The sequence below is a fragment of the Odontomachus brunneus genome, unplaced genomic scaffold (assembly GCF_010583005.1).
Source record: "Odontomachus brunneus isolate Ranch 3 - 2012 unplaced genomic scaffold, Obru_v1 Obru_scaffold_006, whole genome shotgun sequence".
NCBI lineage: Eukaryota > Metazoa > Arthropoda > Insecta > Hymenoptera > Formicidae > Odontomachus > Odontomachus brunneus.
Window position 1 is genome coordinate 3,062,573 of NW_022639456.1, and position 13,159 is coordinate 3,075,731.

Genomic DNA, 13,159 nt, shown 5'->3' on the forward strand with positions numbered 1-13,159 from the left:
GCTCCTCCGCCGGCCGGCGGTTTTAACGGCGGAAAGTGCAATACGAACATGCCATAATAATAAACCACTCGGAACGCGGTTGATATCATTGCCTGCATAAATGTTGCGAGAGCGCGCGCGCCATTAGCATCCTTTATCTCTGACAACTAAATTCTCCGGGACATTTATTGTCAGTGCTTACGGTTTAACGCACTCGTATACGGCCACTACGAGCAGGTATCTTTTAAGCTAACGCTAATTAAGCGTCGTCACTCGTCTTTATTAAGGCATCGTATACAGATACCCTACTTACGTCGCAGTGTGCATACGTGTGCGTATAATTTCCCGACATTACCCGACATTACTTGCCGCCGCCGGCTCATTCCGCCTCCGCCGCGTCTGGTCAGCCGGTCTTAGCGTCGCCGAATATAAGGAGCGATTAAAGGGACTGCGGGCGAAATCGTGGTGACCCACAAAATCACGCGATTGCACGAGAACCTACATTTTTCTCCATTTGAAATGGCAAAAGGAGCGATGTACCTCGATAAAATATTTCAACAACGGACCATTAACAATTATATAGACTGACTTCCTCGAAACTCTGATTGATGTAATCAACGATTAATTGGCACTATTGCCGACAGCAATTGTTAATTACGTAATTTCTTGTCATTTGACTATAACCAAAACATTTTGTGTATGTTGGCAGAATATAGAGCAGTTAATATTTAATTGGCAGCAATTTCAGATGCAAATTATAAAGCAGGAACACGATAATTACTCACCAGTTTCAATAACAAACTGTTTCGCAATTTACGCGTTGGTAGTTCTGTCAGCTGATTTAATCACCCATTAGCTTAATCAGAATTTGAACAGTCATCCATATTCCTTGTTTCTTATTAAATATAGTCTCCAGGGTTCGTCGAACTTTGATTTGAAGCAACTCACGAATCATCGCGTGCTTTTGCTCCCCACAACGTTTCCGTCTATAATTAAATTATGGCGCAGTTTTAAACTTCAATATGCGACGAGCTACGAGCAAAGTACACGCGGTTTGTTTGCATTCGCATCGGGCGAAAATTCGATCGTGTACTCAATACAAACGCGCCGCTCGTACGCTTGTCACCCCTCCCTCTTCCCCTTCCGAAGGCGATATTAATTTGCACAGCCACTTAGTTCCATCGCGAGTGATTTCTGCCTGCCGTTGACAGGCACGAATAATAACCCACGGAACGATTCGCATTTGTCGCTTGTTTATCCTTCAGTATTGATTTTCCGCGTCATTCGCTGTCCCCATTGTGAGGAGGACATTTTCACGAGGGGTTACATTATCCCGCATCTCCGCACCCCCTGACATCCGTGAACTCGAATTGCAGTCGTAATGTATCACGCGCGCGGAGTGTGAGATCACGGATGAACGCTCTGTATGAGCTAATTGGAATATAAACGCATCCAAGACATAGTGTGGTGGCAACTACATAGAGATGACAACTTTGTATATAGAATTATATTATACACGGTTTGATGTGAACTATTTTGTAGTCATTGCGACTAAAGATGAAGGGTTGACTATACAGTAATCATGTAGTTCCCGTGATTGCTTCATAGCTTTAGCTGCAACAACTATAAAATATGCTTTACTAAACTATATACATCAATTCTACATACAAAACTCACATAGTTACTACCATTGTGTATTTTTTTCTGAGCGCGTTGATATAATTTGATATAAACAGTAATTGCCAAAGATGGATATCTCAGGGAAGAGCACTCCTCGCGAATTACATTTTATTCGCTCAGGGAGAGGAGTAAAAACAAATTTAAATTCGCTTTATACTTCATGACATTCTCACAAATGAAATTTCTTTAAAATATGCATATTAACTTTGAAAAACACACGTACACATATACAATGAGTATGTCGCGAGTTTGTTTGATTTAAAATTTAATTTCCCGAAAAAACAGCGCGTTTGTAGTTCTTTATAATTGTCACTTGCTTTGTTTGTATATTTGTATCGCGGACGAAACTTACAATAAACCTATCCAAAAAGTACACTCCGATTTCTTTCTAATTTGGCACAAATATAGAAGTACAACAAATATTTAGGTCATATTTTTTCATCTTAGCCCACTTTGAGTTTCACGGGTAGTTTATAGCTTTTTAATGTTCTCACTCCTATCAACAAGTGCAACTAAAATGTATAAGAAATAAAATTGAATACAAGATATAGGCGTTTTTGGTTTGCTGCTTATGAAGTCAAATGTGTAAAATTATTTGTATCGATAATAAAATGCTTAAACAAAACATGTAAAAAGTTAAAAAAAATTATTTATACAAATGATTTCTCGGTTTAGCCGATAATTGAACTATTTTTAACTAATTTAACGCAGATTTGAAATATTTCGGTTGGAATATCGGCTAAAGAAATTTAGAATTGTTCGTGTCTCAGCTATGCTGGGTTTGTTAAAATTATTTAACTATATTTTGTATTCAATTTTATTTCTTATGCATTTTTGTTGCAAAATATTAAAAAGCAATAAACTGCCCGTGAAATTCAAAATGGACCAAAATAAAAAAATATGACCTAAATTTTTTTTGAGGCTGATTGATGCACGGCGCCTGCGCTCATTCCACCACGCGTCATATCACGGACGCAAAAAGTTGAAGGGATCGGTGGCAAGCGCGCACCGGCTCCAAGAGTTTTCACGATATTTTCTAAGTATTTGTTGTATAGGGGAAACTGAAGATAAGCTGGCAAAAACGATTATTTTCTGTTCTAAGTTACAGAATTAAGCAAGCAATATTTTTAAACATGTTAACCCTTAATTTCTTAATTTTTTTTTATACTTCTACATTTGTGCACAAATTAGAAGGAAATCGGAGTATACCTTTTGAGTAGGTTTATTTGTTAGAAGCGTTATTGTGCATATGTATACGTGAGAATTCTTTAGTCATCGCGTCAGCAACGTGTGTTGTGTTATCGATACTATCCATAATTACATGGAAAATTTCGAAATCGCCTCACGGGACGATCATCGTCGTGCTGGTGTATATACGAGACGCGCGTTACGACACACGTTACGAAGGTGGAAACGTTACGTTACGCCCCCTTCTCCGAAAACACGATATTGCACGATAAGATCCTCTTTTTGGCAGCTGTGTTACAATGCACTTCGTCTTGTTAGGATTTGGAAGTGACGGAGTCGTGCCAGGTCCCAATGCCTGATCGCCGTTATGGTGCAATCAGGCCGAATAAGGCGCGCGAGCGAGAAAGCGAGAGTGAGAGTGAGAGTGAGAGAGCGAGAAGGATGAGCGAGACAGAGAGAGAAAGAGAGACGACGTGAGGTTATAGAATGGGCACTTAATACGGAATAACTCGTGATTCTGTGGCGTGACGCGACGATGACTGTCGAAAATTGGCGTGGCGGAGATCTCCCGGCGGTGTAATTGCCAAGAAATTGACATAGGTACGTGGCGCGGACAGGCTCGTTTGTATTTTTTAATCAAAGGGAGGCTGTATTCGCGATGACATTATTATTTATTTTTTGCTCGTTATCATCCATCGATGTTATTTAGTGTTGCGTGTATCTTTAACGAGCGATGACTCTTTTTCCCCGTCTCCCTTTCTAACCTCCCTCCTTTCTGTCTCTCTCATTCTCATTCTCTAAATCTCCACGTGTGTCCGCCGTCGCATTATAAATCATCTATATATACACAGATATTTAGATATATAGAATATTATCTATACGAGCAATTTGTGGCCGCTAAAAGGTATCACAAAAACGTAATAGACTAGGAACAAGAGAAGAACAGTCGATTTGCCGGTGATCGGCTACGTTCGGTGTGCGGTACACGTGATTAATCTCGTAACGACGGCCACTTTGCGAGTGGACGAGTTTGTTATTATTTCCGATGGGCGATTCATTAATTTCCACGGGACCTCATCGCAGAAGAACAGATTGTGTAAGTAGAAAAAAATTTGCATAAGGCAAAAGTATCTGGGTACTAATAACACTGGATACCTAACACTGGACACAACTTACTGTTTCGATCTTTGTAAATATGAATACTTAGACTTCTAATATAAAGAAAGAGAATATTAATAAGGTGACCAGACGTTTTTCGGGACAGTCCCGATTTTTCACCCTTTGTCCCGAATTTTTTCAAGTGCTATTCGGGACACCGATTTATCATTATTTTCAATAATTGTCAAACAATTTTTGGATCTTTTCACCCCCCTTTTCCCGCTTCACACATTTATGAAGTGTCCCGAATTCAGGGCTGGGAAATCTGGTCACCTTACATATACCGCGAGGAGAAACGAGATTATTTACAAATGACGTCTTCACGATACGCCCCGGCGATCGCACATCGCTATTCTCGACACTCCCGATACTTATTTCCGCGCGAGACTCACTTTCGACGGGTTAAAGACGCGTAAAATGCGGAGCGATGTCGATCGATGTGTCCACAGCGGTTACTCGATGCAGAAAGATCAAGAATCAAGATACGCGATTATTGAATCGCGCTGAAAATATACGGCAATATATGAACGGCGCCGCGGCCGAAAAGAACGCGCTCTATGAGATACTTCTCTCTCCGTATCTCTTTTCCTAACAAGCTGACGCAACCGCTCGAATATCCCGCATCTTTCTCTCTTTCTCTCTGATTGTCATCGCATTTCTAATTCCCGTTCAATAAACCCAACGATCGCCCGATTCTATTGCTACTTGAGCGAGTTGACGTTATTAACAAATGTAAGGGATGTCGGCGCGACACGTTGCGACAAGCACCGGTCGCATATACCGCGAGAAACGAGAAGATTACTTACAAATGACGTCTTCACGATACGCCCCGGCGATCGCACATCGCTATTCTCGACACTCCCGAGACTTATTAACGCGCGAGATTCACTTTCCACGGATAAAAGGCGCGAGATTCACTTTCCACGGATAAAAGACGCGAGAAACGCGGAGCGATGTGGATCGATGTGTGGCCATGGCTGCTGCTTGGCGCGAAAAGATCGAGCATTTCGCGCGATTCATTACCAACGCCTAGATTGAATAACCACGATGACAACCTCGTAGTTCGAAACGAACGCGATTGGTCTAGAGCGGTTAGTAACTCGAGCAAATGGTTAAGGCGTCCGCCGAACAGATCGCGTCGTTGTAGACGCGCGACTCGTTCGCATTACTGGCGCCATTGAATAAAGAATATCAGGAAGAAGCATAAAGAAAAAATCCTTTGTTAGAAGTGCGAAGGATGTGACGTAATGAAAGTGAATGCGATTATCAATACTATGGAATCGAAGTAAATGTTATGACGTAATATTGTCAATTAATCGAATAGACAAAGGTGCGCAAACGTATTGAAGAGAAAATTATTACAAGTGACTAATTTTATTTCCCTTACCAATATGAGCAAAATATAAATACAATTTTTCTATTATTCTTTTAAAATGAATATTCCTTTGCTATATATACTTCCAAGATGTTTAAAGTATACCACCAGACTGTGTTTCCGGTAACGTCACTTATGATAGTAGTTTACGTCATCAAACTGAACCAATGCAACACAATCGATTACCCACGATATATCGCAACATGCTCCTTCCTGATATTCTTTATTCAATAACTGGCGCGTTCCCATTCATGCACTTTTGGCGCGCTAATGAACTTTTGATATACGTGATTGACAGCGCGCGCGTCTGTGATCTTTTCATGCCGAAAAACTGCCATGGACACAACGCTCTGGATTCTATACGTCTTTCGCTTGTGTCCTGTGAGTCTCCTGCGGAAATAAGCATTAGAGTGCCGAAAACAACGACGTGTGGTCGTCGGGACATATCGTAAGTACATTATTACGGAATAATCTCCTCCCTTCTCGACACATACAGCTAAGGTGACCAAACGTGCCAATTTTTCACCCTTCGTCCCGAATTTTTTCGAGTACTATTTGGGACACCGATTTGTCATCATTTTCAATAATTGTCAAATAATTTTCGGATCTTTTTATCCCCTTTCCCCCGCTTCACACATTTATGAAGTGTCCCGACTTCAGGGCTGGGAAATCTGGCCACCATAACATTAATGTATATAAATAAAATAAATATATATAAAAAATATAAATATAAAAATATATTTATATTTAAATAAATATATATATAAAATGAATATATATAAAAAAAATAAATGTATACATATATTCTACATGCTAAAGGTTCAAATATTCGTATTTAAAGACTAAAACATAACAAGATTGTCCAAATTGGTACGTTTATCTTAATCTGTGAAGACCGGTATTAGCGTCCGACGTTTTGTGATATCCCTTCTCTTTTATCCTCGCGCCTTTCGGACTCATTCTCTGATACCGCGTGCTTCAAAGCTGAGACTAGTAAACGACGTTATCTGCCTTTCTCTCTCAATCACCGGGACTAACGGCGAGTCGTCATTAAGACGTCCGCGATTTCGCGACTCCGCGCGAAATCAAGACACCGCTTCGCTATCGCGAATTGGCTCTCGCAAACGCGAAGCCGCTATCTCGGAAATTAGTTATCGCGAGAGCCCGCCGCGCGTCTAGTTTCTTTTCGGAATCGCGGATTACTGTCGGCGCACGGAGCAGTTTCGCGCGCGGTAGCCTCGCAACACCGGTCGCCGAGGCAATTCGTTCGCTCGTTCGTCCCTCGCTCGCCCCTATCTCGCCCGGCGCGTTCCTCGTTTTTGATCCCGAGCGAAAGGAAACTACTCACTTAAGATAGGCTATCTGCGCCTCGCACAACGAGGCATCGGCGATGGACTCTCCTATCGCGACCGAGCGCGCTACATTGCCTCGTCCTGAGCGAGCACGTCATCATTCTAATTAATTCCAACGCCCCGCGTACGATTGATCAAGATCTAGTGGCCGCCGCAATTAGCGGCTCTCCCTTCTAGAGGGGCTGATTGATGCACCGGCGCCTGCGTTCATTCCACCGCGCATTCGTATCACGGACGTAAAAAGCAGAAGGGACCGGATTATTTCAGCTATTTTTTGTAACTTCTAAGTTACAGAATTAAGCAGGCAAGATTTTTAAACATGTTAACTCTTAAGAGGACTGGAAGGTCAGATTGTCTAAAAATCATGCTTGTTCTTTCACAATTTTTTATGATAAACTAAATGAATATGCGAAAGTGTTATTTTGACGTGTATTTATACAACATATAAAGAGAAGAAAAATATAATTTTGATGATCAAATACTCAATATAGTTTTTCTTTTCAAGGTTGTCATTTTGCAGTAATATCTTGACTCTCGGTGGTTCAATTAAGCTGAATTTTAGGTAGAAAATTTCCATAAGCTTGTCGTTATCGTATAAACCACTGACAAACTTGTGAAAATATTTAATTTTGAAATATTAATTTTTTTACTATAAAAGAACTGAAAATTTAATAATATTCCATTAAGATATTTGCAACTTTGTTAATTTTTACTCAATTTCTATTATAATGGTTCACACGATAACGACAAGCTTACGGAAATTCATTGTCAAAATAACACATTCGCATATTCATTCAGTTTGTCATAAAAAACTGTAAAAGAACAAGCACGATTTTCAGGCAATCTGACCCTCTAGTCCCCTTAAGCACTGATACAGACCTACAAAAATATTTCGAAGTTTGATAATTACTTGAGAAAGTGTGCGAAACATCTTTCCTTGTCGCCACTTTGTATCTTACGGACCAAAAAAAGATAGACGTACGTGATGTGTACACGCTTAAGCGGGAATAAAACAGCAATAGGTTTTTTTATTTCATTGGGAGTCTATCAGACTCCTGTCAGTCTTTAAGGGTTAAAAATGGGTTTGAAATTCCTGTTTGATTCCGAAATCAGTTAAAAAAGGATACACGGAGAAAAATAATTTGTTGGCCAGCAAATTTTCTGCTGGTCTAGCAAAATCTTTTTGTTATTATATGGACAGCCAAAAGATTTGCTAAGAGTACTAATCACTATTTGCTGGATATAATTTGCTGAATCTACAAATTATTTTGCTATAAGAACCATGATGGATTTATATGAGCAGTTGCAGCTTTGCTCCGATAGCAAATAAATTTGCTAAGAATACATTATTTGCATCAATTTTGCAAATTAACGTGATTCTTAGAACAAATATACTCAACAAATTTTTTCTATCCTAACGTCGAAACTAGTTCTGCTCTAAATAACAAATAATTTGTAAAATTAGTTACGTCAACTAAATTTTTTTGATATCACCACAAATATGCAGTAGCAATGACGATTTTGCTAAAAAAGCAAAATTGTTTTTCTCCGTGTAGAAATAATCGATTTTGTTAATTTACTCCGGTCTCCCCTACATTGATAGCTGTTATTTGGTTGTTTAAGTCAGTAGTTATTGTCTGGGTCAGTGGTTATTGTTGTACGAAATGACGAGTTAATAAATAATCAGAAACTCCGTTTCTCTGACTCGAAATTGAAAAGACTCGAGTCAAGCAATAGTTTTATAATTGTTATATATGCGCATAAATTTTCGATTCATCGCGCTGGAACTTGCAATTATATACCAGAGTCGAAATTTGATGCTGCATTAGTCCTGCAAATTCCGTCGAATTTGAAGAACCAATGGAGAATCTCAGATACAACGCTACATAAACTTTTGTCCTATCTTTTGATGATCCTTCGATATTTATTTACTGCCGTTGACTCCACGTTGAGACTCGCAGAAACGCTCCGTTCAAGAATTATTTAACATTCGATTATCTGAGTATGCTATCTGCATTTCATGTTTATTAATAATTACGATTATCAGTGTATTAATTATGTCTGTTGTCTGCATATCATCTTTGTTCTTAATTACAATAAGGAGGAATATATGAATTATGTCACTTACTCAATTGCAAATGAAGCATATGCGATAATGAAATATTAAATAATTGATACGCGTAAATAATGTGGGATGGCTAAACAAATCAACACACTTTATTTATAATTGACTTTTTCTTGTATTGGCGTTGGAACTTTTGTTTAAATCTGAATATTAAAAAAAAAAAATGAAAAAAAGTTGCAATGCCAAAAATAACAGTAGTGTGTACACATTAATAAAAACTCGAACTTAGTCCAGACATGACAACAAAAATGAAAAAAACATGTTAAAAGATTTCAGATAAAGCCTTTGTCCTAAGAAAAATTATTAGAGAAACAAATCTCAGCACTTGCGAGATTTTAGCCGGTATTCGTAGTTGTACTATGTTCATTATTCAATTTTTGACTGACAGCAAAAGTAATTACAGATTCATATCGTGTGCCGTTATTCGGCTGTCTGGATCGATGTTTATTATTTGCAAGAAATAAATATAACAGGTTAATGAATAATCAGAGACTCGAAGTTGTAATTAATCAAACAATGACAGACTAAGAATGCCGGCCTTAGAGATTCTGAATTTCGACTCGGGTACTTCCCTATTCTCGGCGAGATCGTTAAATCTTTTTTAACACGTTGATTGCCGCGCTTATTCCCGTTGATTGTGCAAAAGCTTAATTGATTGAATCACCAAAGATACGGTAAATAAATGTAATTAAAGATAGATATCTCTGCCACTACACTACACTGGCTCTCTATTAGCCGTGCAACCGATATTTTCCAAATGTAATTAATTATATTTTATATGAGACTTAATGAGACGCTCGATAATATCGCAACGCGTTGCTTGCTGTCACGGCATTCAACGTGTTAGAATGTAATTAATATTTTGACACATACCTCGAAATATACCAAGTATCTCCGTCCACGTTCCGGCACGCTCCTGCTTTCCCGATCCTGCATCCAGCTCCTGGCTGCTTCCTCGCACAGAACACTCGCGTAATTACGAAACACGTGTTAACTAACACGACGCCGACGAGAACCGATTAAAAACGTCAATAGTCGACGAAATATTTGCATCTCCCGACCGAGGATGCAACGCAGCGTGCGATAACTAACGCGATATCGACGGGAATACGATTCAATGTTTTATTAGTCCGCGTAATATTCCGATCAGCCGACGTGACTCGTGTACGTACCGACACCGCGTATGTACATACGTCGCGCACGTCGGCTCGAGACGTTGTGAGTAAACGGATACGTACGCGCGCGAGCAATCAAAACAATCGACGCCTCAGCGACGGTAAACAAGTCACCTTCCGCCAATCGCGATCCTTTGTAACTCACCAAACGATAACGCACATACGTAACGGACAAGATAACATACTCGGTGGCCCGGAAATGCGGCCGGTCAACGCTCTCCGTATACTCAGGATCTTTGAGATAGTCAAATTATCTAATTATCTCATTATCGGGGGAACACGCGCGGTACATATCGGAAGTGCTGCCTCTTGCACACGACGATCATTATCGCTTAACGAGCGATCATTAATTCAGCGTTTTCGATTGACTCGTGATTTTTGTGTGCAGAACCATCGAGTGCCTGCGCACGATGCACTGAGAGAAAAAAATAGTTGGAATAACTATAATCTCACTATATTTTATAGTTCGTTTTGGCCTCAAACATATATTTATAGTTCATCTAAACATGAAGATATAGTAGAATGAACACAGATTTATAGTCACCATCTTATTACTCTATATATATGGTAAAGCACCTTTTGGGAATATAGTTACATGTACCTATATTTGCCAAATATTCCAATTGTATTGACTATATAAAATAGTTAATTTCTCTTACCATTCAATATTTGTTACCTTACCATATTTTTTATTTCAAATAATTATAATTCCTGGTAAAAATTTTACACGGGTCAGTTATACTATACTTATATTGTAAATATTAGAAATATTATGGTAACATTTACTATAAAAATTATATTCCTAACTATAATATTTTTATTATGCCATTATAGTTCCAAATATCATACATTTTTCTCTCAGTGTGACAACCACCAGGAGCTGATGCCAGGACGGAATACAGGAACAGCCGGCGACGAGACTTGTGCGAAACTTTTTTCTACTTTTTTGCATGTTTAAATCCTAACAAGATTTCTGACGCCAATAGAAAATAATAATAAAGAGGTTACGAAAGTGTGTAAATTTTTATTTATCCACTTATCTGCAAATCTTTATTAGATTATCTAATACTTGCTTGTTGCGTATGCTTTGCTTGCAGTTGAGCAATTCTCATAATTATAATATTGCTCGTTGGAATTAAGAATAATGATTAAATGCGTGGGAAAAATAAATTATCGAGATGAACAAATACTAAATATTTTTTAAAAAATTTTTAAATATAAGCGCTTCTTTAAGCCTCAATGAAACGGTGGTAATTAATCATTTTTGCGTGCAGAACAATAGCTTGTATAAATGTTGCAACCTCAAATTCTTCCATAATACTTCAAGTTTACTGATATTTGCAAATGTTTTAAGGAGCTCCGGGACCGTGACAGGAAATAAAAAATTAGCTAAAATTTGAGGAAAGTTGTAAAAAATTGTAAATTAATATAAGAGTATGACTTTTTTTAATTCGTGCTTCTGTCGGCGTTTTGTAACCCCTTAATGCAGAACCAACAAATTCTCACTCCAGATCTAATTTTTATATTGGAAAACGGCAAAAGAGAGGGAGAAAGAGATCAGTCCAATTGATGGGCGATGTGTTAATAAACTTAACACGCGTACATCGAAGAATCGATCGAGACAGCGAAACTACGACTCGATTTCTCGTCGCGCTGTGCTTCAATCTCCGTCATCGCCGTGAGCGCCTCTCCATTCGCCTCGTCGACCGTGTCGAATCCCTTTAGATCGCGAACAACGAGAGCGGTGCAAATACTCTATCGATCCCATTGTGGGTGTCTTGAATCAACTGGGTTACGATCGGAATTATTTCGAGTGCGCGGCGGGCGGCACACACATATCAACGAGATGTCGCAGGTATGGCTCCGATGTTCCCTTAATTCGCGCTCACAGTGACTACGAAAAACACCGCGAGAGTGTGGAATGGCGTGAGAGAAGACGAACGTGGAAACTCCACGTAGAGGAGAACGGAGCGCGAGCTCGTCGAAACGACTCGATAAAATATTTTGGCCGGAAACTCGGATGTAATTACGTAGCGCTCTGCGCGTTCAAACGTCTCGCAAATATTCCCCCTTTCTCCCTCTCTCTTTCTCTCTACTATTATCCCGTATATTTTAGCATGGCCCACTCGCCGGGAAAATCGCGACAAAGGAGCGCGCGCGCGCGCGCGTGCTCTAATTCTCTTAAAACGATACCGCGGACCGTCAAAAAGTAAGGAAAAACTTCCTGGTGGTAGAGTCGGCGTGAAGGGTGACGGAGCACTCCAAAGTGGAGCATTAAATTATCGATCCACTCCGGTACTTTAATTATTAAACGCGTCTACGCAATTTCACTCGATGTCAGCGAATCATATTATTATATCATTCGCCGACGTGCAAGCTGGCTGGCTGGTTAGCTGGCCGGCCAGTCGGCCGCTCTGGCGAATGTAATTTGCCCGAGAGCATCCTAAAGTCGTAATGTCATTAGCTGGGGCGCGCCGCCGCTCTCTTTTCTGGCATTCGTGGCCCGCGGGGCATTCAAACGTTCGACCGGTGATCCACGTGCACTCGTAGCGTCCGCTTCGCCGACCCTGTGCGATATTTGCCGACGAGCGTCGTGCGTTATCTGCGATAACGCTATTGCGCTACGTGGGGCGCCGGTGTGCGCGGCAACGCGTGCACGTGCTCGCGATTCGGTCGCTCGCCGCCGGTTTTCTCTCTCTCTCTCTTTCTCTCTTCCTCTGGTCTCTCGTCCGTTTTTCCGCTCTTTTTCCTCCTTTTCTCTTCCTTTTAAAGAGGCAATTCGCAGCGCCCCCGACGGAGGAGCAGACTCTAACTTATGTCGCCGAATCTCGTTCGCGCGCGTGACCTGGCGCGGCAATGCTAGCGACCGAGACCGTAGAAAATCTCGAACACCCTTTTTACCTCGGCGCAGAGTCGGAAGCGATAATGCCCAGGGACGGTGTTAATATTTTCCGTTCGCCGGATATACCGCCGGCGACGGCGGCCCATGACGCTCTCTCTCTCTCGCTCTTTCTCACGCTCTCGAGGGACGGGGCATTGCCGAGTCGTTATCACGAATGCCCCGTGGAAGAAATCTCGACTACGTTCGGCGAACCGGCGTGATAAAGGTGTTCCCGGCAACACGTGT

At 40.5% G+C, this 13,159-nt stretch overlaps 1 protein-coding gene across 7 annotated transcripts in view; it reads right to left on the bottom strand.

Moving 5' to 3' along the window:
* Window positions 1-13,159, bottom strand: part of LOC116851825 — a 138,654-nt gene that overhangs the window by 64,078 nt on the left and 61,417 nt on the right. The window contains exon 1 of one of the 7 annotated variants that reach the window (XM_032831648.1): window positions 9,731-10,473. The exons of the other annotated variants lie outside the window; for them this stretch is intronic. Within the exon in view, the coding sequence (XP_032687539.1) occupies window positions 9,731-9,793 (63 nt within the window). The 5' untranslated portion in view covers window positions 9,794-10,473. Of the gene's footprint in view, window positions 1-9,730; window positions 10,474-13,159 lie in introns of those variants that run through there. 7 annotated transcript variants of the gene reach the window in all.